Below are 26691 nucleotides of genomic sequence, written 5' to 3' on the forward strand. Positions count from 1 at the left end.
TGATCTGGTCATATGTATCTGCCTGCAAAGCTCATGGGACTTCACTGCAACTGTCATATAATATTTTCTGTTGTTACATCATAGACTGCAATAATGTTCTAATGCTGCAAATCTGAGGACCAGATGATAAAAGCAGAAAAATTAACTCTTCAAAAATGGCAATGTTTAATCATTCATTTTATTTAAAAGATCACCATATTCTTAATTTACATTCAAAAAAATAGTGGAACAACATTTATATAGTGACTGGGACTCTGAGCAATAGGATAGTATTTTGAGTGAAAATAAGTTACCATTATTTAAAAGTATGCATATATTTTTGTAACTATAACAGCTCAAGTTCCATGATATTTTAAATACGCGTTCAGATAGTTCTGGGGCACTGTGGGAGACACAGGTTATAATAAGCATCTTTGCTCCAGAAATCTGAGCCCTTCCATCCACACCAACCCTGTACAATAGAAGAAAAAAAATTATGTCAGATATAGATACTATAAAGGCACTACCTGGGATTCTGACCAAGATGACATTATACTAATGCAGGTTTTCAAAAACGTTCTTTTGCTTTAGAAGTCAGCCCAAAAATTTAGGAACCAGTTTAGGGTTTTGCATTTTAACCACCATATTGCCACCACAAAATCTACTACTAACCACTCTGCAGTTTCTCGTAATTTTATTCAAGCTTTAATATGATAAAACTGTTGTGGTGTATAAATAAATAATGGGTATAAATCGATAAAGGGTAATGCTGGCAGTCACAATAATCTTTGTTTAAAACATCAGGCACTGCAATGAGATTTCCAGGCCACACACCAACCTGATTCCTGGGAATTGTCGAGTCCTGTCTCAATGTCAAAAGCCGAAGTACTGAAGTACATTTTGTGATTTACACACCTACACAAGTTACACAAAGGCTCCTTTGTTTACTCAGCAGCTATAAAAAAACAACTGCTCATACAGTATTATGAATTTTTTGAGGGTATCAAAAATAACAAAACGAGGTTTTATGTCCCATGAGCGTCTGAATTTTATTGGTTTATTTATTTGTTTCATTTACACCTCTCCTTTCTCCCAAAAAGGGAACCCAAACAGCTTACATCATTCTCCTCTGTTTTATCTTCACAACAAACCCTGTGAAGTAGCTTAGGCTGAGCTAGTGTGACTGGCCCAAGGTCACCCTCTGAGCTGCTAGGGCAGAGCAGGGATTTGAACCCGGGGCTCCCAGACCCTAATCCAACACGAACCATTGCACCACGCTGGCTTTCTACTACTGGAGTCCCTTCTCCCGTCTATCTTAGGACATCAAACTATAAATAACGTAAATTAAAAAATTAAAACTTTGTAGAAAAACAAGGGAGATTAATCTATACAGGGCTTTTTTCTGGGGAAAGAGGTGGTGGAACTCAGTGGGTTGCCCTTGGAGAAAATGGTCACATGGCTGGTGGCCCCGCCCCCTGATCTCCAGACATTGGGGAGCAGCGCAGAGGGCAATCTACACTCCCCTCTGTCTGGAGATCAGGGGGCGGGGCCACCAGTCATGTGACCATTTTCAAGAGGTTCCGGAACTCCGTTCCCCCGCGTTCCCCCTGAAAAAAAGCCCTGAATCTATATCAGCAGTGGTCAACTTTTGAAACTTCAAGAACCAGTGCAAGAAAGGCTGTAGTGGACCAACGCAGCAGAAAGGTTGTAGCAGATTATAATGCACTTTTAGATGACTGCTTCTGGTGGTCAATACACCAGCCTTTCAGAGTGGAATCAAGAAACGTATCCTAGTCTACGATCTCCACACTCCACAAACCACCTCCACATTCCAGAAGGTTCCACAGATAACAGCTTCAGATTAAACATTTCCTACAGCTTCCACTTGACTGGACAGCGGTTCACAAAGCAAATGCAACATGTAGAGGGCCAGCAACCAGGACAAGTCAGTTGGTCCTCTGCCCTCTACCCATCCCAAAACACAAACATTCAACAGTTACATCTGCACATATCCCTCTTTCTCATTATCTGTCAATTTGCCTCAAAAGAAACTGTCACAGGAACAGCTTTGTGTCTGCTGCCTTCCTCAGCCCCTGAACGCACATTTTTCACATGGTGAAATGCTTGCTTTGAAAAAAAGTACAGAAAAGCAAAAGAATGGGAAGGTATCCCAGTGAGCCTAGAGTGGCAATCTCTGAAGAAGCAGCTCTGAGCCTATCAATAGTCAGTGTGGACTTTCCATCCATTGACAGAATGGATGGAGACAATTTGAGAACCAGTTTGGTGTAGTGGTTAAGAGTGGTGGGACTCTAATCTGGAGAACTGGGTTTGATTCCCCACTCCTCCTCTTGAAGCCCAGCTGGGTGACCTTGGGTCGGTCACAGCTCTCTCAGAGCTCTCTCAGCCCCACCGACCTCACAGGGTGTTCATTGTGGGGATAATAATAACATATTTTGTAAACTGCTCTGAGTGGGTGTTAAGTTGCCCTGAAGGGCGGTATAGAAATCAAATGTTATTATAATAAACCTAATCTCCACAACACAGCTGTTAATGGTCAAATACGTCGTTAAAATGGCTGCTAATGCACAAGACATCCTTAACACACAGGGGATTGGGCTGTCAATTACAGAAACTTGCAGAAACCTTCCCTCCAGCAGAGTTATTTCCTGTGCTAACACCGAAGAACACTGAATTTGGTGAGGCAGAATGAAGACAGACTGACAAGCAAAAACTCTGTAGTATGGCCTGACTTTCTGACTCTACCTACCATGGAACATTTCTCGTTTGGAATCAAACAAGATTTGTGACCTAACCTGTGAAATGTACGTAGGCAGTGTAGGGTGGGGTGTTTTAGTTGCCGATTTTCTCATTCAGCAGCAGCCTCTTGCATCGAATGGAATGCTGCTCCAGCAGTCACCTGATTTTCAGGGGCAGCTATGGGAGGCACAGAGGGGCAGAGCAGCAAGGGAATGCCTCAGTAATACTCATGGTAAAACAGGCGTCTGAGCATGCCCTTTAGATCTGATCCAAGCCAAAGAGCGGCGATTTCTTGTTTCACTTTGACGCAAGTGTCCTCAACTCAGCTCATCGCAGGAAATATCCAGGGCCAGTTCCGAAACGTGTAGCTCCACAAGATGAAAAACAGACATGCTACTACTTGCCACTTAAAAAAAACAGGGTTTCTCACCTGTAACTGTTGATCGTCGAGTCTCTTCTGTGCAGACACACATTGGGACTGCGCAGGCGCAGGCCAGCCGCGGAAAAGATTTTTCTAGCTCTAAGAGATGTGAGGGGGACGTTCGGATCCACCGCGCATGCGCGCCGGTGTTCCCGCCAATTTTGAATGCATATATATCCGAACGTCCCCGGCATTCCCTCAGTTCACCTGAGCCGCCGGAGAAACAATGGAAGAAACCAAGCACTCACAGCGGGGCAGGCGGGAGGGAATGTGTGTCTGCACAGAAGAGACTCGACGATCAACAGTTACAGGTGAGAAACCCTGTTTATCGTCTTCGTCCTTCTGTGCAGCCCCACATTGGGAGAGTAACTAGCATCTCACCAATGGGGGCGGGTGTGAGTGTCTACTTGAACAAGGACTGCAGGACAGCTGTGCCCACAGCCGAGTCACGTCGTGCATGCACATCCACAGAATAGTGCTTGATGAAAGTGTCTGCAGTGGACCATGTCGCAGCTTGGCAGACGTCCCGGAGCGGCACTCCTCGTAGGAAGGCAGCAGAAGCAGCTTGCGCTCGAGTGGAATGAGCGGTAACCAACAAGGGACACTGGACTCCAGCATGCTGATAGCAAAGTTTAATCGTAGACACAATCCAGCGAGAGATGGACTGGGCAGAAGCAGGTGAGCCCTTGCGAGGGCCAGAGTAACACACAAACAGGGCAGGAGACTTCCTGAAACATTTGGTGCGGTGCAAATAAAACAATAAAGCACGCTTTACATCCAATGTGTGTAGTGCTCGTTCCCCTGGGGATGAAGGTGTTGGAAAAAAGGAAGGGAGGAACACCTTTTGCTGTAGGTGAAACCTTGAGACTACCTTGGGCAGAAACTCCATGCTAGTGTGGAGCATGACAGTACCAGGGAAAAACTGCAGGAAGGGAGGGTCACACCGCAGGGCAGACAGCTCCCCAACACGCCTGGAGGACGTGATCGCTACCAGGAAAGCCACCTTCTGAGTGAGCAAAGGTAGGGGACAAGAAGATAGAGGCTCAAAGGGCTGGAGCATCAGCCGGGAGAGAACCAGGGAGAGACTCCATTGCGGAATGGGATGGGCCCTAGGAGGGAAGGTCTTGAACAGGCCCTTCAGGAACTGCTTGGAAAGCCAGTGAGTAAAAACTGTCTTCCCATCAATCTGCTCATGGAAGGCAGAGATTGCAGCCATGTGGACCTTAATACTGGAAAACGCAAGGCCCTGGGAGCAGAGATCCAGGAGGTAGTCCAGGATGACAGGGAGCGGGCAACTAAAGGGAGAAACCCCCTTTGGGGCCAACCACCGGGAAAAACGTGACCACTTCCTCTGGTAGGACAACCTGGTGGACGGTTTCCGGGCATTCAAGATCACCCCAAGCACCCCAGAAGAGAGGTTCATTCCCGGTTGCCCAGAAGCCAGGCAGCCAGATTCAGTACAGCCACATCGTGATGCCACACCCCGTCCCTGGTTAAGAGGTCCGGGGCGTGAGGCAGGGGGAGGCATCGCCCCTGGGACAGGGAGAGCAAAAGGGGGAACCAATCCTGGCGAGGCCACCGAGGGGCAACGAGGATACAGCGGGTTCGGTAGGCCCTGACCCTGGAAAGAACCTTGTACAGGAGCGGAAAGGGCGGGAAGGCATAAAAGAGCCCTGGGGACCAAGGTATTTGGAAGGCATCCCCTAGGGAGTGGCGGCCAATGCCGGCCCGGGAGCAGAACAGCGGGGCCTGTTTGTTGCGGGCAGTGGCGAAGAGGTCGACCAACGGCGTGCCCCATGTGCGGAAAACCTGGTCGAGGTAAACCCTGTTTAGGGACCACTCGTGCTGAGGCAGAAACACCCTGCTCAGCGCATCCGCCGAGGTGTTGAGATCCCCGGCAATGTGCACGGCTCTGGGAAGGACGTTGTTGACCATGGCCCAATTCCATAGAGTTGTTGCCTCCTTGCAGAGCTTGAGCGAGACCGTCCCTCCCTGCTTGTTGAGGTAGTAGCAGGCCGTGGTATTGTCCGACAGGACCTGAACCCTCCTGTTCCGAATGGCATCTGCAAAAGAAGCGAGGGAGTAACGGATCGCCCTAAGCTCAAGAAGGTTGATATGCATGGATGCCTCAGATGGGGACCAGATGCCCTGAGCCGAAAGCTGTCCACAGCGCCCCCCCCATCCCAAGTTGGAGGCATCGGTATAAACCGTGACCTCGGCTAGGAAGGGGCCAAAAGGACAACCTTCAGACAGGTTCCCAGGGACAGTCCACCAGGCCAGAGAGCGCAGCACCACCCTGGGGATGGAAAACCTCTGGTGCTGACCCATGGTGAGGGGGTTGTACCTCCGGACAAACCAGTTTTGCAGAGGCCTCATACGCAGGCGCGCAAAGAAAACCACCCCTGTGGTGGAGGCCATAAGGCCCAACAGAGTCTGAACCAAAAGGGCAGTCTGATACCGGCAATGCATAAAATGCCGGGCCAAAGCGGAAAGCCTGGCCAACCGGTCAGGGGGCAGGTAGGCTCTACCCAGCAGGGAATTGAAATGGACCCCAATAAACCTAATGGCCATGCCTGGGGTCAGGATAGACTTATCCCCATTAACCACCAAGCCCAGCCTAGCCAGCACGGACAAAGTGAGGGCAATATGGGCCTGGAGAGAGTCAGGCGAGGGTCCCACCAGGAGCCAGTCATCCAAGTACGGGTAGATAAAGCAACCCTGGGACCGCAGGTATGCCACTACGGTGGCCATGCACTTTGTGAAGACTCTGGGTGCAGAGGCTAGCCCGAAGGGCAACACTGTATATTCATACACAGAATCCCCATACACAAACCGCAGGTATTTCCTGTGGCCCTCAAATATAGAAATGTGGAAGTAGGCATCCTTCAGGTCTAGAATGGCCAGCCAGACGCCCACTTCCAGGAGTTCCATGACTCGCGCCAGGGTCAGCATGCGAAACTTCTCAGCCTTCAAATAACCATTGAGGCCTCGAAGGTCTAAGATGGGCCGGGAACCTCCATCCTTTTTATCCACAAGGAAGTATCTGGAGTAAAAGCCCCATGGGGAAGTAGAGACATTGACCACCCGGACAGCACCTTTGGTAACCAACTCCATAACATTATTGTGTAACACAACATCACAACATGGAGAACAACGGGGAGGGAGAGAGAGAGGGGGTGCATCCGTAAACATTAACTTGTAACCATGGGCCACAATGGACAGGACCCAAGCGTCAGAAGTAACACGTTGCCAACAGGGCAAAAAAGGTCGAAGCCTGTCCAGAAACTGGGCAGCAGAGGAAGCACCCTCGGAGGCCAACGGGGGAGCGTTCAGGCGCAGTCAGAAGACCGAGGGCTTCTGCGCCGAGGTCGAAGGCTTGGGCGAAGAGGGCTGTTGCCTGCCCTTGGACCGGCCGGAGCGCCTGGAAGGGTGACGCTGCTGGGCAGAGTAGGATCGGTGACCGTAGGACTGGCCCGAGAAGAAGTGCCCTTGACGCTGCTGGTAAGGCTGGTAAGGGGTCTGGTAGGATCGGAACCGACCATAGCGATACCTCGGACCCGACGACTGGGCTGAGGGGGCGACCCCGAGGGACTTGGCCGTCTGCTGATTCTTCTTCATCAGGGAGAGGGACTCATCCGTCTTCTCCGAGAAGAGCTGGGGCCCCTCGAACGGGAAGTCCTCCACCTTCGCCTTCTTCTCTGGAGGCAGGGCCGTGGACCGGAGCCAGGCGTGCCGACGCAGGACCACCGAAGTTGCCATCGCTCGCGCTGCAGAGTCGGCGGCGTCCTTGCCAGCTGTCATTTGCTGTTTTGACAGCTTCACGGCCTCGGCTTGGAGGGCCTTAACCAGGTGGCGGCGATCCTCCGGGAGGTCGGAGAGGTAAGAAGACAGCCTCTTCCACAGGAATAGATTATAGGATCCCATTATGGCCTGGAAGTTGGCAATACGGAATCCCAGAGACGCGGATGAGTAGAGTTTCCTGCCCACGCCATCCAGCTTCCTGCCTTCTCGGTCCGCCGGGGCCGACGAGGAACCGGAACGGAACCGAGCCTGACCCTCCTCAGCCACGATCGACGAGGGTTTCGGGTGATTGAAGAGGTACGGGCAATCATCTTGCTTTAAACGGTAGTACCGTTCCACCTTCTTTGCCGTCGCGGACAGGGACGCCGGCGCCTGCCAGAGCGCGAGAGCGTTATCAACAAAATCCTCCACAGGGGGAAACGCCACCGACGCGGGGGACCCGGAATACAGCGCCTCCAGCAGCTTACTCTTGGGCTTGGAGGTCGTGGAGGAGACGTCTATCTCCAGCGCGGCGGCCATCCGCACCATTTGTTCGGAGAATAGCCTGTAATCGTCATTCGGGGACGATGAGCGGGGCCCACCCACGGTGTCATCCGGGGAAGGATCCGAGGCCGCGTCTGAAGAGCACTCCGACGGTGACGCCAGACCTTCATCATCCTCGGAATCCGAAAACTCCGGCGAGGTTTGCGTCGGAACCGAAGACCGGTGAGCGGTCGGGGCCGACGGATAAGTTGCAGGAACCGGCGGTCGCAGAGGTAAGCCCGGAGGTGGAGGAGCGGGTGCTGGGAGCCCGACTGGCTGAGCCGGAACGGAGACCATCGGAACCGACGGATGTTGCAGGAAGGGCAGCGACTGCTGGAACCACGCCACAAAATCCTGCCAGGAGGTCATGTTCCCAACCCCCGCGACCGGCTGGCAAGGGGGCAGAGGAGCAGGCACCGGGGCAGGCCAGCGAAGAGGCATCGGAACCGACGAGGTAGACGGCAGTGGAACGGAGGCCTCTGAAGGCGCCGGGGCGGACGGCAGGGAGCGCTCAAAAGATTGGAACGGTTCCGGGAAAGGCGGAAACGGCATAAACTCCTCGGGAACCGACGGAGGAGGCGTGCAAGGAGGCGACGGGGTGTGGAGACTCACCACATCGTCGGGTATCAGGACTGGTTCGGCCGGAGAACCAGGCAGCACAGTCGGAGCTGGGGACAATGCACGGTCCTTGGCCCTCGACTTCGCCTTGGCCTTCTTGGACGGGGGCTCCGAAACAGCCTCCCGAACCGAAGGCTTGGAGGAGGACTTCGGCTTGGGCGCGGAACGCTTCTTGGCCTTCCGGCTCGAAGGACGATCCCCGGAACCGGAATCAGGACGGGCCTCCGGAACGGGTTGCCCCGTCGGTTCCGAGGGGAGCGGCTCTGGCGACTTACGAGACGGCGCCGGTGACGGAGCGGCGGAGCGCGGCCTATCTCCCGAAGAGCCTGACGGCTTGGGGGGGAGAAGGTTGGCATCCCACAAGAAGGCACGGAGCCTGGCCTTCCGATCACTCCTTGCCTTCGGAGTGAAGGACATACAAATGGAGCAGCGCTCGACAACATGCCCCTCGCCCAGGCAGATGAGGCAGAGCTCATGGCCGTCCGAATGGGTCATCTTAGTGCCGCATTTATGACACTTTTTAAACAAAGATGTCTGCGACATAATGAACGGTATCTCCCGACAGATGACAAGGGGAAAATACCGACCAGCAGAAGAAACGATCCAAAACTCCGAAGAGACGCTTGAAACGAACGCTAGACAATAAGAACCTTTTCGACGGCGGCGAAAAAGGAACTGAGGGAATGCCGGGGACGTTCGGATATATATGCATTCAAAATTGGCGGGAACACCGGCGCGCATGCGCGGTGGATCCGAACGTCCCCCTCACATCTCTTAGAGCTAGAAAAATCTTTTCCGCGGCTGGCCTGCGCCTGCGCAGTCCCAATGTGGGGCTGCACAGAAGGACGAAGACGATCAACTGGTTTTCAACAGAAAACAGGCCTTAACATTGCACTGCTAAGACCCAAACAAAGACTGATTTCGACACACGGGGACATATTCCTTTGTTTAGATATGTTGTTTTCCACCACAAGAAATCAGCAGAGGTCAGCAACATGACGTGCTATATTAACATATGGGATCCTTCCTCCCATACAGGCCCTTCCTCTCATGTACGAGTCACACATATATTCACAAGTTTAATAGAAGTAAATATATGTATTTTAAAAACACCAAATACAGTAAAAGCTTTGTCATCAGGCACTTGATTATTCAGAACACTCAGTTAACCAGCATCGCCCAGATGGCAAGCTCTTCTTTCCCATCAGCCAACACCCTTCTGGGTCTTTGGGCATCCACAGGCCCCACTCTCGCCTCTCCAGCTGGTCAGCTTGATGCCTTCAGCCATTGCTGGGCTTTTGACAGCTGGCTCTGCCAACTGATGTCATTTTTGTGTGTCTCTTTCCACCTCAGCCTGCTTTAACTGTCTGCCACGCTGGAGGGTTCCTGAGCAGCTGGCCTGCTTGTCTGCCTGCTGTGTAAGATTCCTCTATGGCTTGGGATGAGAGGGGGCAGGGGAAGGATTCTGCCAATACGCAGGGGCTGTATTCATGACATTCCCAATTGGGTGGGGTTTGGTTGCAGTGGACTCCTCTGCGTAGGAGCAGGATGGAGAAATAAGCTTGAGTACTTGGCACATTTGATTAACCAGCAATTCTCCATTCTCTGTGACTGACAGATAAAACTTTTACTACTTTTTCCTTTCGGTTGTGAAATTAAATCCCATTCCTGATGTATAATCAGAATCTCACCTTTTCTAGTATAACATGTAGATCCTCTGCTCCAGTGTAATGTGGGTCAAGAATCAAAAATTTTGTGTGTCCTGTGATCTCATTCCACGCTACTCCTAGTATCGTGTGAGCCAAAACTCCCCCACCTGTATTGAGTAGAGTGGGAAAGGAGGGAAGAGAAAATCATGAATGAAAGAGCATGAAAAGACAACTAAAAATTGTTCTGTAAAACCAAGTCGAAAGTTTCCAAACGGCTGAATATCCCCTCTAAAAATACATAAAACTTTTCACAGAACGCATGGCAGAAAACATACAAGACAAATGGTTGAAAGAAGCCAACACTGTACTATGCAGACATATACATATGCCTGCATAGTACAGTATATATATATAGTGAGTGAGTGAGTGAGTGAGTGAGTGAGAGAGAGAGAGAGAGAGAGAGAGAGAGAGAGAGAGAGAGAGAGAGAGAGAGAGATGCATTTGAATTTGAATGCTAATTTGAATGCTGTCCTAAAGATTCTCCATGTCTGTTTTGAGTAATATGTTCTCTCTTGATGAGAACATATCATGCATGCTCTTTAAACAGAAAAGTAATTTCTAGCTGAGTTAACAAGACTAAGACATCATGTTAGACTATGAGAGAAAAAAACAAAGGTAATCAGTGCTGTTTAATGTCATCAGAAAGTGTGACTACCATGCTAAAGAGGTGAGAAAAACCTCTGCTTACTATCTGTGAAAGTTTGCATAACCATACTTGAAAGAGGCACATTAAGGCTAAAGTATGAGTGAGATGGGGAAAATAAGAACTTTAACAGTCTGGCTGAAAATCCAGTTCATACATTACCTAGAGAATCTTATGGTACCTTAAAGACTTAAGAGATTTTAAGAGTTTTTGTGGAGCAGAACCCACTAGTTCAGATATAAAGGTGCAAAAAAGCCATTAGACTCCTGCTTATTTCTGCTGTGATGCAGCTCTTCCTCTGGAATAAATAGCCAGAATGACACTCCGCTTTATCTGGTAGGGGAAAGGCATGGAGATATTCACAGTTTTATGCAGGAGAAAAATCATTCGAGCGGAGTTACTTTGCTAACACATTTTTAACCCCATCTTTCCTCCAAGGAGTCGGAGCAATGAACACGGTCCTTCCCTCCAGTATTTTGGTCTGGACCAACCCTTTGAGATAAGCTCAGGCTGGCCGAGATCGACTGGCCCAGGGTCACCCACAGAATTTCAACTTGACAGCAAGGTGACGATTGGAACCCAAATCTTCCAGTCTGACACACAACTTGCTACACTATACTTGCTGTGTGTGAAGCCAAAAGGGATCTCGGCAGGAAGGGAAAAATTACAGGCCAAATATTCTTTACTACCTCTAAGTTATTTCAGAACCATCTAAAAGGACTGCTTGGGGTTGGGGGAGGCCATGATTCTCAATCATTGGGCCCCAGAGATTTTTTTTTAAAGAATCCTGACAGCTTTCTAAAAAGTAACTAAGTTTGTGAAAATAATCAAGTACATTCTGAAGCCCTGAAAAAAACGCAATCCAGTTTTTCAGATCCTGGTATTTCCAAGCCATGGATGGACTCATTTTAGAGATTAGGAATGAACAAAACCAGAGCTCAGGTGTTGCCTCTCCTAATGGTTGTGAGCTAGGGAAACGGGACAAAAAATTACGTCAGAATGAGTAGTCACATATATGATACATGGAAGTAGTGGACCAGTTTAGACAGACTTGCTGTTCCAATGTCCATATTCAGTAAAAATAGGGGAAAGGCACAGCACCCCTTGCTCTGAGTGTTAAACGACATCTCATAACTCTATCCAAACCTTCTCAGTGAGCTCCACTAACTTTTCATAGATGTGGAGTTCTCATTGCAGGACAGCATTCAAACGTGCAATGCCGTAAGTGGTGCAGTTCCAGGGGGAAGAAGAAAGGAACATGACCCTCATTAGTCTGAGGCACAGAGCTTCTTAAAAGCTCCAGAGGGAATCAGAGAGCGAGACGTCTTGATGCTGTGTGTTTTCTTGGGTCTGAAAAGGCTTACCGATCATCACTGGTGTCCCTTCAGTTTTGAAATGATTAGCAAGTTCTCTGCCCTGAGAAGGCAGCTCAGAGCCTTGGCTAGAAGGGGAAACAAACAAACAAACATTAGTGGCGTTCTCTGCAATACCCATCTACAGGGCTTTTTTTCTGGGAAAAGAGGTGGTGGAACTCAAGACCACACAATGACGTCACTTTGGGTCAGCTGGAACAAGGGGGGGGAGTCTTTTAAAGTTTAAATCACCCTCGGCGAAAATGGTCACATGGTCAGTGGCCCCGCCCCCTGATCTCCAGACAGAGGGAAGTGGAGATTGCCCTCCGCGCCGCCAGGGGGTGGGGCCACCGACCATGTGACCATTTTTAAGAGGTGCCAGAACTCCGTTCCACCACGTTCCAGCTGAAAAAAAGCCCTGCCCATCTAGGCCAGTGTTGCAATGGAGTCAGGGGTTCATGCAGCCTGTGAACTGGCCCAACACACCCACGATCAGCAGTTTTGCTTCCAAGAAAGAGTCACAGCACAATTTGCTTAAAGAAACCCATTTTGCCTACAAGAGATGGATGGCATAGGATCTTTGCCTTGTCACCTATAGCAAAGGGTTACCAAGTTTAATCTTACATTAAGCAGAAGGCCTGCCTTAGGCTGCATGCACCACATATCGTACACGTTGTATTTTTCACTGTGAAACCACTTAGACTGACCTTTGGACCATCTCGAGTGTGAAATGCCTGGGCTACTCTACATTTCCCAGCCCAAAAATAGAACAGTTGCTTAGTCTTTATCGGTAAATATAAACTCTAAAACCAACTGTTTGTAGCTTCTAAGACTAGTTATAAAATAACACTAGGAAATGCACCTACTACATTTATGATCTAGGAATAACAGTGGTCCCATGTGGTTCCAAATAAAATAAAATGTTCTCTAATTACCATCATACAAAGTACTTCAGAATCAATAGATTTTGACAGGATTTTAGATAATATGAACATAACAAGATTCCCAACTGCTTTCTACAAACCTTTGCTTGTATAATATGAAAGCTAGTAAGTTACCTGAGTTTTAGTACCAATTAAAATTATGTACTTGTAATGGATTGGACATCTTTCAAAAGGTTCACCAACTTTATTTCCTATAAGCATTCAAGGTAGCACACATACACACACATTCATTCTCTCAACAGTCTTGCAAAGTGGGTCAGGTTAAGAGTGTGCGACTAACCAAAGTTTCATGGCCAAGATGTAGTTTGAACCGTGGTTATCTCCCCGCTCCTAGTCTTTAGCAACCCTGCTTCATCATGTTACTTTGATACTACTATGGCTGCCCTTAAGGCAATCGGTTCTTGGCTGGATTCTGATCTTTGTCTCATTAGAAATTCTTTTCTTAAATATTCTTACCTGACAAATAATATTTTTGAAGTTATCCCTAGTAGTTGGCTCAGTACAAGCTGCACTTCAATAGACCCAATCCACTGGCGCGATCCAACAAACCCCGGTGGCTTGTCTCCAACGTCAACCAGAGCCTTTGTAACCATCACGAGCAAAGAAACAGAAATTATAGTAATTTGTATACTTAGCGTCTAACAGCGCAATCCTAAGAAGAGTTACTCCAGTCTAAGGCCAATGATTTCAGTGGGCTTAGACTGGAGTAACTTTGCTTAGGATTGCACTGTTAAGTTATTACATTCACCTATTTGAAACTCTGATTTTCTGGAAACAATATAGTAAAAAAGGGAAACAATTTAATTTTTTCTAGGTAAGAATTCTTGGTATGCAATATCATTAATGCAAAACATGTGGGAAAAGTTTCTTAGGCTACAATGTCATGAGCAACTTTGTGAGATCACACATTAATTTAATCTGCCCTTATCACCAGTGTGTAGTATCATTATTACTATTATAGTAATAATCCTATAACATAATTGAGAGAGTGTATTGCCGACGACTCACCTGGATTCCACAGCGCAGGCGCACTCTCCAGCACCCCTAGTGGGGATTACAGGCGAGTCAGAGGAGGAGGCCAGTGCAGCAGCATGCTGGGCTGCCTGCTTCCCTCCCTCCCTCCCCCCACCCAACTCACACCTCCAGTCCACCCAGGCTGCTCCAGGTGGGTTGGCAGGCGCAGCAGCACCCAATTGCCAGTTTCCCTTCCCCGCTCAACCCACTCCTCCAGCCCGCCCGGGGCAGCCTCGAACAGAGCTGCACCAGGCGGGTTGGCAGGCACAGTGAGGTCCCCGCACCATGCAGCCTGGTCTCCTCCCCCCACCCCCACCTCTGCAAACAGAGCCTAGGTATCCCATCATTTTGCCCCTTGGTAGACCTGGCCTCCAATCCCTCAGAGACCAGGTCTACCTCCTCCTCATGGCTGGTCCAGTAGACCTGGCCTCTGGACCCATGGAGACTAGGTCTACCTGCCATGGCCCTGCTGGCTGGGTAGACCTGGCTTCCATATCCCTCAAGGCCCAGTCTACTGACCACAGCCTTGCCAGGCTGATAGACCTGGCCTCCGGACCTGTGGAGGCCTGGTCTACCTCCTATTCCTTTGCTGAGCTGGTACACCTGGCTTCAATACTCCCAGAGGCCAGATCTTCCTCCCTTTCCTTTGCTGGTCAGGTAAGCCTGGTCTCTGTTACCTCAGCGGGGAGGGGGCAGAACAGGCTGCTGCTGGGTGCAAGAGCCCACCAGGGTGCCTGGAGCCATCCCCCCAACCAGTGCTCCCCACCTGCAGTGCCCGTTCTGAGCCCAACAGGGCTGGCGGACCGCTGCCCGGAGCAGAAACCCACTAGGTCGCCTGCTGCCGCTCCCCTCCCCAGCACCACTCCTCGCCTGCAGTGGCATGATCCGGTGCCAACAGGGCAGGAAAAGGCCACTGTCAGGCACAGGAGTCCACCAGGGCACCTGCTGCCGCCCTCCCGGCGGTGCTTCCCATCTGCAGTGGCCCAGGCAGCGGCACATTCCAACCAAAACGGGGCCAGAATGGGCTGCTGCTGGAAGCAAGAGCCAGCAAGGGCACCTGGCACCCCCCCCATGGCACTCCACACCTGCAGCAGCCCAGTACGACGCCAACAGGGCCAGAATGGGCCGCTGCTGGGCACAGGAGCCCACCAGGGCACCAGGCATTGCCCCCCAGCAGCACTTCCTGCCTGTAGCAGCCCCATCCAGTGCCAATGGGGTTGCAACAGGCTGCTGCGTTCGCAGGCGTCCGCCATGGTGACTGCCACCCTTTGCAGTGTTGGGGAGGGGGCAATGCCTGGCCCGGCTGCCTTGCCCTCCCCCCAACCAAATCGGGGCGCGGCAGAGATGGCAATGCCTGGCCTGCCCTTTCTAGAGCCCGTTGTATTTCCCTCTCAAAACGGGCTTTGTTACTAGTTATACTAACAACTTTAGTAATAATGATACTAAACTATTATTGTAAAAACTCACAACCGGAAGTATTAATTTAAATGTTATCAGTTCCTCATTTGCTGTGAAGTTGCAGCCAACTTATGGTAATCCCATAGGGTTTTCAAGGGAAGAGACAAACAGAGAAGGTTTGCCATCGTCTGTATCTACGTCGTGATCCCTGTTTTCATCTGTGGTCTCCTATCCAAGTGCCCTGATCTGGATAGCCCAGGTGAACCTGATCTCATCAGATCTCAGAAGCTAAGCAGGGTCAGCCTTCGTTAGTAATTGGATGGGAGACCTCCAACGAAGGCCAGGGTTGCAGAGGCGGGCAATGGCAAAACCACCTCTGTTAGTCTCTTGCCATGAAACCCCACCAGGGGTCGCCATAAACCAGCTATGACTTGAGGACACTCCCCCACCACCTCCCATCCAAGTAGTAACCAGGGTTGACCCTACTTAGCACCTGAGATCTTACAAGATGAGGCTAGCGAGGGCTACTTGTGTGGGGCCTGCTTGTGCAGGGAGGGCGGAATATAAATAAAAAATATAAATAAATTTAAAAAATACCCAGATCAGTCAGGACAACACTTGGAGCCAAATTCCTTTTGATGTTGCGGAAGGATCTCCACTGTAATGCTACTGCCACTTCTAAATATCTATTTAGGGCCAACAACATTATCAGGCACTAAACGAAAGGTGTAGAGTTTCATAAATCAGCCAGTTTGGTGTGATGGTTAAGAGCGAAAGGACTCTAATCTGGAGAACCGGGTTTGATTCCCCACTCCTCCACTTGAAGCCAGCTGGGTGACCTTGGGTCAGTCACAGCTTCTCGGAGCTCTCTCAGCCCCAGCCACCTCACAGGGTGATTGTCGTGAGAACAACAACATACTTTGTAAAATGCTTTGGAGTGGGCGTTAAGTTGTCCTGAAGGGTGGTATATAAATCAAATATTATTATTATTATTATTATTATTATTATTATTGGACCAATCCAGAGCAGGTGATCTGTACTAATAGTTAACCCTTTCCTCAGGCCTTTAAGCTGGCAAAAATAAAGGCATGTTGAAGCTGATCCACTTTGTCCAACAAAGGGCAAAAGAACACCAGGAGCAATCTCTCTGTGGGCCCCTGGCCTCCTTGATGCAAAGAAAGGGAAGGCTATCAAGCGGAAAGAAGGGTCCCTTGACACATTCCCATCAGGCTGTGGTCAGAGTGAAGTGGCAAGAGATAGGCTGACGCTGTTGCCAGTTCCCCTGCAAAACTGGGGAAGATGAAAAGGAAGGAAAGTGCATTTGGCACAGAATGGTGGATATCTGCATAATGTGCATTTCACATGGGAACCAACCTGCCTTTAACCCATAGTGGCTTTGACCTCTGCAACAGACAGAGAGAAAAGCAAACGGAGAATTGCCTAGTGGAACATGCTCCCACCACTGTTTGTTCTCCAGCATTTGGTGCCCTGCTAGTGTCATCCTGTTGCTACTACAACAAGGTAAGCAATGGAAACAGGAAGGAAGGACTCCTGTTAAATAAATGTGCTTTATGCTGTTGTTTATCAAATAAAGTTTCCGTGCTTTTAACGCTAAACAAATATTATTTCTTTATTTATAGTCCACTTTTTTGCTGAGATTCAAGGCAGGTTACAGGATGAAAAGATTTAAAGCTATTCTTGTGTGTGCCTAGTTGAAAGTTAAACTAATCTTAGTCCTAATAAGCGAGTCTAGGATTGCAGCATAAGAAAAATTAACCACCACCTGCCTTACACACCTTTTTACAGAAATCTATGCAGATAATACTTTCCCAAAATATTTTGTTACATAATTTAGCAAAACCTACCAAAGGCAGGGCTTTTTTTCAGCTGGAACGTGGTGGAACAGAGTTGCGGAACCTCGTGAAAATGGTCACCTGGCTGGTGGCCCCGCCTCCTGATCTCCAGACAGAGGGGAGTTGAGATTGCTGAGCGGCGCGGAGGGCAATCTCGACTCCCCTCTGTCTGGAGATCAGGGGGCGGGGCCACCAGCCAGGTGACCATTTTCTCCAAGGGCAACCCACTGAGTTCCACCACCTCTTTTCCCAGAAAAAAAAGCCCTGATCAAAGATATATGGATGTTTTATATAACCTGGAAAATATTAAAATACTATTCAGTCTGAAACTGGAAGGTGATTAATTCATAGCCTCAGGAATATCCTGCTTATTAGGTCAATTGGGCATTACAGAGATGGCTCAGCCTGGCACTGTTGCAGCAATACCTCCTTAAATGATGGCCTAGCTCTCAATGAGGCAGTAGACCTGTATCTGGGCTGTGCTGCTTCATACTTCAGGTATGATCTCAGAGAGCTGCATGCTCATTCATACAAAAAAAATACACTGCACACAGAAAACTAGTATGTCAGGGCTGAGGATCCAATCGTAGCCTTTTCCTCGGCATTCTAATTTTCTGTATTAAAGACTTCCTTCAGTATAGAGCAGTATTCAATCCTATGACTTCCTTATCTGCAGAAGTGCTACAGCCCAGAAGTGCTACCACCTCAGTAACAACTGGGCCCCCAAATTTAGCAGAGAACAAAGAGCCTCTGCCCTTCAAATCACTCCCACTCTTTACAGAGGACTGCAGTAATGGGCAAGTCGTATACTGGAAAATAAAAATATCATACCAGCCTCAATTTCAAAATTGCAGCAATGTGGAACCCCGCCGTCCTGTAAATGTGAGTTAGTAACATCAGAATAACCATTTCCATCAGCAGCTATTTATTCTGAAAAGGACTCAAACTTGGAAAATATGTTTACCTGCTGGATCTCCTTGTGGGTGGGTATCGACCTCTCCGTGTAGCCCTGATGCTGGAACCACGAGCATATAGTTTGCAGCGATCGATAGGCACAGCCCCAGCCATGATCATCAATACGATCCTGCATATAGTGATGATAATTGTATGTGCCATAAACCAAATACACCTGTTAGGAGAAGAGAAAAAGTCAGCCCAGTCCATAGTTCAGTACCATTTCTGCAAGGGTAAAAAATATGCTATGACTTACAAAGATCAGAATAGTTTTGTGGTCTGGAACCAACATTCCTCTAAGAGAGTTCTTACTTACTTACCTATTACTATTCATTCGACCCAGTGGTCACGAACAGCCCCTGAGAATTTATGTTTAAGCAGTTAAGGGAAAACTACCCACGTAATAATAGGATTTGTGCAGTTGCTTTAAAATGTTTCCGTGTTTCCACAACAGCAGCCAAAATCTAGCAACCCTCTATGTAACCCATCCATCTTCGTTGCTCAGTGGCCTAGTTATTGCAGCAGTTGTGAAAGCAGAATCCTTACCGATCAGAGGGGCAATCAATTCCTGTAAAATCAGGGCAACTTAAAAGTGCATGGTCAATAGATTCAATGCGATCAAGGTCGCAATTATATATTCTCTCGGAATATGGAATACCAGCATATTTACCTGACAAGACTGTAGATGGTAAAGCATTAAGATGCGCCAACATAAAGATGTGTCTATATTTAGGACATGTTAAGTCACAAAAATATTTTGGGATATGAACTGGTAGGGGAATGCCAATTGTGAAGGTTGAAACAGACAAACAGAATTGGCCGTTCCTGTAAAAAGCTATAAATCACAGAGGGAAACCACACCCACAGGAAACGATTTAGCAATTAATAAATAATTTGTAATTATTTGGTGCAATAAAAAGTGCAGAGTGCTACTAATTCATAAATACTTCCATAAATACATTCGAAAGAGTATCGCCGCCTTTACCGGGCCATTTGATTCAAGTGTTTGTGATGCCTTCTTCCAGCAATTATAGCATACGCTCCTGAGGAAGCCAAGCAGGCGCGAAATCTGCTCGCAGCCGGCGTCAGATTGAGCATTTGCTGTTCTATGCTCCTGCTGCTGACACATTGCACCTTGATGGGAAGGACGTTATTTGGAAATTTATTTTACTGCAGCTATTAACACCTCAATAGGCTGAAGGATCGACAAGGGCTGAATGGTTCCACTCTTGCAAGAACGCTGAGTTGAAACAAACCTCATTGCAGTTGTGATAATCCTACCGTATTGAAGGACTAAGAAAAGTAGAAGACTTCTGCACTTATGTATTGAAATTGGTTTGATGAATGGAGGTATTTGTATCAAGACTGCTAGGTACCCGGAATTAGTTATTTCATTAGGTCTTTTTGTATGACTGTTAAGAATGAACTATTGTCCCCTGAATTGTGAAGGTTGAGCAAACTCTTTTTGACCTCACTGATGTACTTTTATAATCCAGATGTTTCAGACAGATTGACTTTCTCCATCATGCTAGCTTATATTAACCAATTTATCCCATTTGCTCTTGTGATTGTCTAATTTAATAAGACCAAGCACACTTAACTCTGGATCGGACTGCAGGATATTTAGCTTTAAATTTAAATTAAATGCCCTTTTCCATGCCCTAGCTTCGTAAGAGATTTCACCCACTTCAGCTCTTAAAACAACGCCCACCACACATTTGGGGGTAAGAGAGTTCTAGAAGAGCCAAAGATATCAAAAATGTGAAGTGAACTTCAAGGGAACCCTCCCAAACTCCTTGCATCAAGTTTGATATGAACCTACTTGTTTGTTCAGCTTTGTGAGGGAGCTGTTGCTTTTCTCATTTGTTTTAAACTCACTGATAGATACCAGGAGCTGGTCAGATATGCCTCCTCCCAATTTTTCTGCTTCTCCGGATTCTGTTCTGTCAGGTACTCCTTAGTCTTAAAATCAGAGCGAGGGCAGCAGAAATGAAACTCACCATACCAGACTCTATGCCTGGCGGATTGAGATGCACGTGTGGATTTCTGAGATAGCCATCTCTGAACGGTTCATCTGGAAAGTGGTAAGCATTCGCTCGTCGGAAATACGGTCTATCAAAGGGCAGGTTAAACCGTCCGTGCAATTCCTATAATCAGATCAAACAGTGAGAGCTGTTCCAGTTTTCTTATTGATTGATTTCATTATTTTTTATAATTAGGGCAGTTTTATTAGAGCATGTTGTTAGCCACTCCATCAGCACTTAATTACCACACTGTAACAATCAGGTAATTTTCTTACTAGAAGCTCCATAGATGAGATCTTTGGTAACTATCAGAGAACCTCTGATTAGTTTATTTTATTTACTTACTTTATTTATACCCCACCTCTCTCTCCAATGGGGAAACAAAGCAGCTCACATCATTCCCCTCTCCTCCATTTTATCCTCACAACAACCCTTTGAGGTGGGTTAGCCTGGGAAGGTGTGACTGGGCCAAGGTCACCCAGCATGCTTCCATGGCAAGGTGGGGATTCAAACCTGGGCCTTCCAGATCCTAGTCTGACACTCTAACCACTACGCCACACCGGTTCTCAGGCTCAGAATGAGACCAGCGTGTCCAAAGTAGCCTACATAAAACAGACAGGAGTTTAATTCATATATGGTTATATATTTTTTAAAAAATTGAGCAGAGAAGATACAAAAAATTATTGCACATTAATTTACTCCATCCAGGGCTTCACCCACAGGGGTTTCCTCATTCTCTGGGGTCAGAATTAGAAGATATGCTAAAAGTGTTTCTTTCAAACATTTTCTTCCTCCCTCCCTCCCTCAGTAACGTGCTGAGAAAGAACGTGCACAGTGTAAAGACACTGCACTCTGATTTGATCCTGCAAGAGACAACCTATGCATTCAAGCAACAACAAACAAATATCAAATGTGGTGATGGCCATTACATTCTTCGTTTCCGTACACGTTGCCCAAGAAGGGAGGAAGAAGAGATTCAGTTAAACCACTTGCAACACCCACCATATACCTCTCATATCATCTGGTTACGAGCTAAGTAACTGAATGCTCAGCGCATGCAATAAAGAACCCCCGAATTATAAAAAGAACAGGCGGTACGGGGCTTTCAGTCACAACTTTGTTTAAAAGCAGCGATGCAATACACCAAATGACCTCCCTACAGATAGAAGGAAGTAGAGTATATCTGGAATATAGAAACAATTAGAGAGGTAAACCACGAGTAGCCCTGCATGCCTGTAAACGGAAAACCTCCTTAAAACAATGAACTTTAATGGAAATCAACAGAACTCCATTGTATACTCTGGTACACAGTACTGGCATCTTTTCCCACAGGCAGTCTGGTGCCCCAACAGTGGAGAACATCATGAATAGCAGCACTTTTTTTAAAAAACAGGGGGGAAAGCACTGTTTGACATTATTACCAATGATTAATAAACATCAACCATCCTCCATGACATTTTGACCAATACTATCCAAACAAAGTTTCAGCATTAGCTGTACCTGTCTGTAAGTCTCTAACTGATTGTCAGATATGCCTGTAGGATACGAGACTGTTACCAAGTGTTTTTTTCCAGGTAACATGAAATGAAACTGTTCCGGCACCACAACTGACGTTCCTTTCATATATTTCAAAATGCACCTTTCCATATCAGTTAGCTGTGTGTGAATTGCATTCACCAGGAGACTTCGTACACTGCAAGACACAGGAGTAGCCATTTAAGAAACAGGGAAAACACCCCATCACAAATATAGTACACAAGCACACAACGGATTGTGACTTGCTGCTATTCTGCTGGCTAAAGCGATTCTCTCTATATCTTCCCTCTTTCCCAGCAGCCCACAGGTCTTTCTGTGGAGAAGGGGGACTCTCACAGAGGAAAAAAAGACCCACACGTGCTGGGGTGCTAACCCTCTTCCATCAGCAGAACAGTATTTAATTTACTTCATTTAATCCCTTACCTTGATGTAGTTGTCATTTGTCCCCCACATACCAGAGGTTCTCCCCAAGTAGATTTTCATTTATCTTCAAGCGCATCTATTAACAGCAACTACACTTGCTTGTGTTTACAGTTAAGAAGTTACCATCTTGTTGAAGCCAACAAGTGATTAAATATTTTATTTATTTATGTATTTATTTAAAAACATTTATATCCCACCTTTCGACCTCACACAAACTTTAAAACAATGCTTAAGTCTTCCATCTCCTTCCTCCAACTTTCCAAACATGTTATTGGGAGCTCAACAGCATTATATCTACTTTTTGACAGTCCTGCTTTTTGAGTGACAAAGTTACAACTCAGAATATTCAACTTCACACTTATGAATATTATAGATATGAAATAATATGCCATTGCATGTTGAAAGCACAGATAATCATCCAATATATAAAGGATTAATGAAATCTAATACATACATCCTTGTAGATCTAATCTACTTACTTCCGCCACGGTTCTTCTGGAGACACAGAGACAACAGCATCAACAGGCAACGTCATACTTATGTAGTGATGTTCCTTCTTCTCTCTTTCAATAATTGGAGCCATGGCTTCCGTCATAGTTGTCATTTCTAGCATAAGATCTATATTTACTATAGGCTGCTGTAAAAACATAAAGACGCAAATGTATCAGTGAAAACATCAAAAAAGAAACAGGGAAAGAAACAAAAAGAACAGTAAGAACTTGCATAGATAGCCAAAAGCAGAGCAAGGTCAAAAACACAGGCCTGAGACCCTTGGAAAAAAGGAAGGATACAGGCATGAGAACAAACAATATTGCACTACATATCATACAAATGGAATGTAAAGATAAAATTTTGATCCTTGCATGTCAAAGAATCAATATTTAAAACTGTTCATGTCAAAACACGCTGAGCCACACATACGCACTTAAAAATGCAACTGATTGCAGAATTAATACAACTTCGTAGTAGCACTGCAGGAGTATTATGTTGCAGGCAGGTGTATTGAGGGAAGTTCTGAAAGACAACAACTACCTATTTCATTCTGTAAGAATATCTGTAAATATCATCTTCTATTCCTGGACTAAATGGACCAGGTTGTATTAAAAATGACCCGATCATTCTGATTTCATTAAACTTTTCATATTCATCCCTACGAAGCCATGGCAAGGAAAAATTATATCTACCAAGTCTTGAGACTTTTTATCCTTCTTTTTCAAAAACCTGCGTTTAGTCTCTTCTTCTTGCTCAAATCTGGAAAATAACCAAAAGACATCATAGTAAGGAATCCACACTCTATCAAAAAAGCCAACGGTACTCTTATTTTTTTCCAACCATACTCACTGAATAAACCGTAGAATCTCCTTACAAGCAGAGTCATCGGTAAGTTCTGACGCAACTGAGTTTGTTCCACTGTTTGGCCACAGATACACCGAGCTATGGCATATCCTAAACACCAGTACATCTGAAGCCAGTTTGGCTGAAAGGTCACTGAAAACATATTTTATTGCCTGTTTTGTTGAAGAATCTGAAATAAAGAAAAAAGGAAGTTGCAGTTTGCAAAGGATTTCCAAATGAAGAGAGGGAACAATTGCTCATTCTGTCCACTGATAGGCTGGAATAAGGAACAGTACTTTGGGTCTTAGTTAAACATTGAGATGAACCTCCAAACTAAGAGAACAATAAAGCAATGAAGCAAATTGCCTGGGAAAAACACCTAAAGTTGCTGTTATGTGGTATGGGGGGGGTGCTGAATCTGTACTGCCTCCTGCTTCTGTACTGGAGCTATAATTATTCTCTGACATAGAACAATTTGGTTAAGATCACTCAGGGTTCTGCTGACACAGTGATTTCAAAGTTACTTCTACAACATATAGCCACTTTCGCAAGATTACTAATATTATAAGGTAACAAGCAATGTGTTTATAGACATACCATCTGTAGTGGCTAGCTGAAATGCCAGATCCAAGCCTCCTCTTATTCTAAAGAGTATATCCATAGTCTCCAAGATAACCTATAAGGCAGGAAAATATAGCTCAACCGTAATATGAATTGAAATGCTGCTGCTTTGGCTAAACAAACCAAAATGTTGCCCAGGGAATATGGCACAAAGAATGGTCCCCATATCCTGGCAACCTAGCACTGAAACTTATTCCTTGCTGCTTCTGCATAGCAATGAACTGAGTCGCCATTTTCTTTTATATTGACTTTGTTTGATGTATTTATGTTATGGATTTGGATCATGTTACTGATGTTTCATTAGCATTATCTGTTCTGATGTTTCTGGGGTTTTACTTTTATTGTTGTGAGCTACCTCTGGAGAAGAAGCATATACATTTTTAAAACATAAAATAATATATATATATACACTTGCATGAAGGCAGAACACTTTCTTTTATTAGGGGGACTGTCAATATGTTGGAGCATCTAAGTAAGAACAGGACTGGTCTTTTATGAAAAACATGAGGAGACTCTTAACATCCTCTGATCTTGTATACATTTATTTTTAAAGAAATATTGTTGATTTCAAAAAGGAATTTACTTCAAACTAATGCTGCTTAGGATGGCAGCTGTGTAAAACTGTGTACACAGAAGCAGGCCCCACTGGGCTCAAAGGGATTTATTTCCTAGTACCTGTGCTTCAATTTAGATTCCATGTGTTTAATCAGAAGTAAATCCCCCCAGAGGAGAGTTTTGTGGATACCACGGACAGGCAAAAAGACAAATAAGTGGGTACTAGATCAAATCAAGCCAGAATTCTCCCTAGAAGCTAAAATGACAAAACTGAAACTATTGTACTTTGGTCACATCATGAGAAGACAAGATTCTTTGGAAAAGTCAATACTGCTAGGAAAAGTGGAAGGCTGTAGGAAAAGAAGACGACCCAAAACGAGATGGCTTGACTCAATAAACAAGCCACATCCTCCAGTTTGCAGGATCTGAGCAAATCTTAATGATAGGACATTTTGGAGGCCCCTCATTCATAGGATCGCCATAGGTCGGAGGCAACTTGCTGGCACATAACACACACACACACACACACAAATCCCCGAGTTCAACAGAACTTATTCCCAAGTGTGCAGAAGCCTGCAGCCACACACTCCCTCCCCAACACACACCCATTAAAAAGAAGAGAGAGACCACATTAATGTGTTCTACAGGATCTAAGAGGCCCAGGTTCAAATCCCCATTCTGCCATTCACACACTCTGTCTAACCTACCTCACAGGGTTGCTGTTGAGACAAGACAAAGAAAGTTGAACATGTCACAAGGGCAGGATTAAAAAATGGGCTCATGATCAGACAGATGCTTTGGGCCTCAATGGTGATAATCGTCTCTTTCTCCAAAACTGCACATTTTGGGGAATGGCCAGGTCACATGGATATAATTACTACTTCCTGTGCTTGTTTCTTTGCAGTAGCTTGTAAAATACGTAAGTAAATAGTATGTAATGCAATTGATTTTTAAATATTAATTAAAAGGGATTTTATATCGCAACTTATGTATAAACTATGATTTATGTTTTGCAATTTTATGTTCTACTCAAAGGAACACTTTTTGGACATTCTGTGCTGGTCTTTGACCATAATAATAAACTACTATCAGGGCTTTTTTTTCAGCTGGAACACAGTGGAACGGAGTTCAGGCACCTCTTGAAAATGGTCACATAGCTGGTGAGTATTTTCGCTGACGGCAATTTAAACTTTAAAAAACTCCCCCCTTGTTCCAGCTGACCCAAAGTGACGTCATTGTGTGGTCCTGAGTTCCACCACCTCTTTTCCCAGAAAAAAAGCCCTGACTACTATCAATTATTATTTAGATCAAGATGGGTAGCCGTTTTAGTCTGTCTATAGCAGTAGAAAAGAGCAAGAGACCACTACTAGCACCTGTAAGACTAACAAAATTTGCGTTAGAGTATGTGCTTTAGTGAGCCACAGCTGAAGAAGTAAGCTGCGACTCACGAAAGCACATACCCTACCACAAATTTTGTTAGCCTTACAGGTGCTAGTGGAGTCTTGCTCTTTTCAATTATTATTTATACATTTATTATTCATTAAGATGACCCAGCGTTTGCCCCTTTTTTGTTTTTTGGCACTGGACGTCTAAGCCCGATGAAGAGTTCTGTGCTATTCGAAGGCTTGTTACTTCGCTCGTCCCTTCGACCTTCTGCCATCGCTGTTGGAGGGATTTTTCTGCGGACCCACCAGAGTACCTCCAACGCGCGGAAGGCAGTACAGGAGGGCCGGGGCTACGCTGAGGGCCTTGGCGGACCAGCTGCGGCCCCCGCTCTCGAGAGCCGTCCGTCCCTTTCACAAGGATCACGACACCCGGCGAGGGAGACTCACTCAGACGCTCCCCCTCGCGCGGAGGATAAGGAGGGAGCGAGCGGGCATCGACTCAAGGAAAGGCCTAGGAGCGGCGGCTTCCTCACTTACTACGTCCGTCAGCGGCACGCTGAGGGGAGGCGACCCGGGCGGCTGCATGCTCCTCCCTCCGGCGTCCCCGCGGCCTGCTGACGCGCCTCTCCCTCTCGGGCGAAGCCCAGTTGGGGCGGGAAATCCCTTCACGTCAAGGGCCCTGGCGGAGCGGAGGGGGCGTGAACTACATTTCCCGTCATGCACCTCCCACGTCGCCCGGCTGCGGCGCTCTTTTCCCCCGGGCAGTACCAAATATGCACAGGAGACGGGGGGCGGGGAGAGAAATCCCCTCTTTGTTGAGCGTTTGGGCTTTCCCGACTCCCGGGCG

The 26691-nt window shown here is 46.7% G+C and overlaps 1 protein-coding gene across 3 annotated transcripts; it reads right to left on the reverse strand.

Moving 5' to 3' along the window:
- Positions 1-159: 159 nt before the first annotated feature.
- Positions 160-26531, reverse strand: UFSP2 (UFM1 specific peptidase 2). Of its 3 annotated transcripts, none has more exons than XM_054990233.1 (12): positions 26382-26531; positions 23881-23959; positions 23290-23473; positions 23133-23199; positions 22428-22585; positions 21490-21682; positions 19966-20112; positions 17976-18140; positions 13203-13327; positions 11815-11891; positions 9790-9914; positions 160-451 (listed from the first exon to the last, which is right to left on the reverse strand). In XM_054990233.1, the coding sequence occupies exons 1-12, from the start codon at positions 26427-26429 to the stop codon at positions 365-367; spliced, it is 1455 nt and encodes a 484-aa protein (XP_054846208.1). In that variant the 5' UTR covers positions 26430-26531; the 3' UTR covers positions 160-364. The 3 variants fall into 3 exon arrangements, with proteins under 3 accessions (XP_054846208.1, XP_054846209.1, XP_054846210.1); XM_054990234.1 differs by having other exon boundaries at positions 26292-26531; XM_054990235.1 differs by lacking the exon at positions 26382-26531 and adding an exon at positions 26151-26257.
- Between the last annotated feature and the right edge of the window lie 160 nt (positions 26532-26691).

The sequence above is a fragment of the Eublepharis macularius genome, chromosome 10 (assembly GCF_028583425.1).
Source record: "Eublepharis macularius isolate TG4126 chromosome 10, MPM_Emac_v1.0, whole genome shotgun sequence".
NCBI lineage: Eukaryota > Metazoa > Chordata > Lepidosauria > Squamata > Eublepharidae > Eublepharis > Eublepharis macularius.

Bases quoted from the DNA above. Each gene is read 5' to 3' on its own strand.
- UFSP2 (XM_054990233.1), bottom strand. From the start codon at position 26,429: ATGCAGCCGCCCGGGTCGCCTCCCCTCAGCGTGCCGCTGACGGACGTA. The intron at 23,960-26,381 runs GTAAGTGAGGAA...CCTGCCTTATAG, and splicing joins GCGTGCCGCTGACGGACGTA to GTTATCTTGGAGACTATGGA. The intron at 20,113-21,489 runs GTACAGCTAATG...ATCTGATTATAG, and splicing joins AGTTAGAGACTTACAGACAG to GAATTGCACGGACGGTTTAA.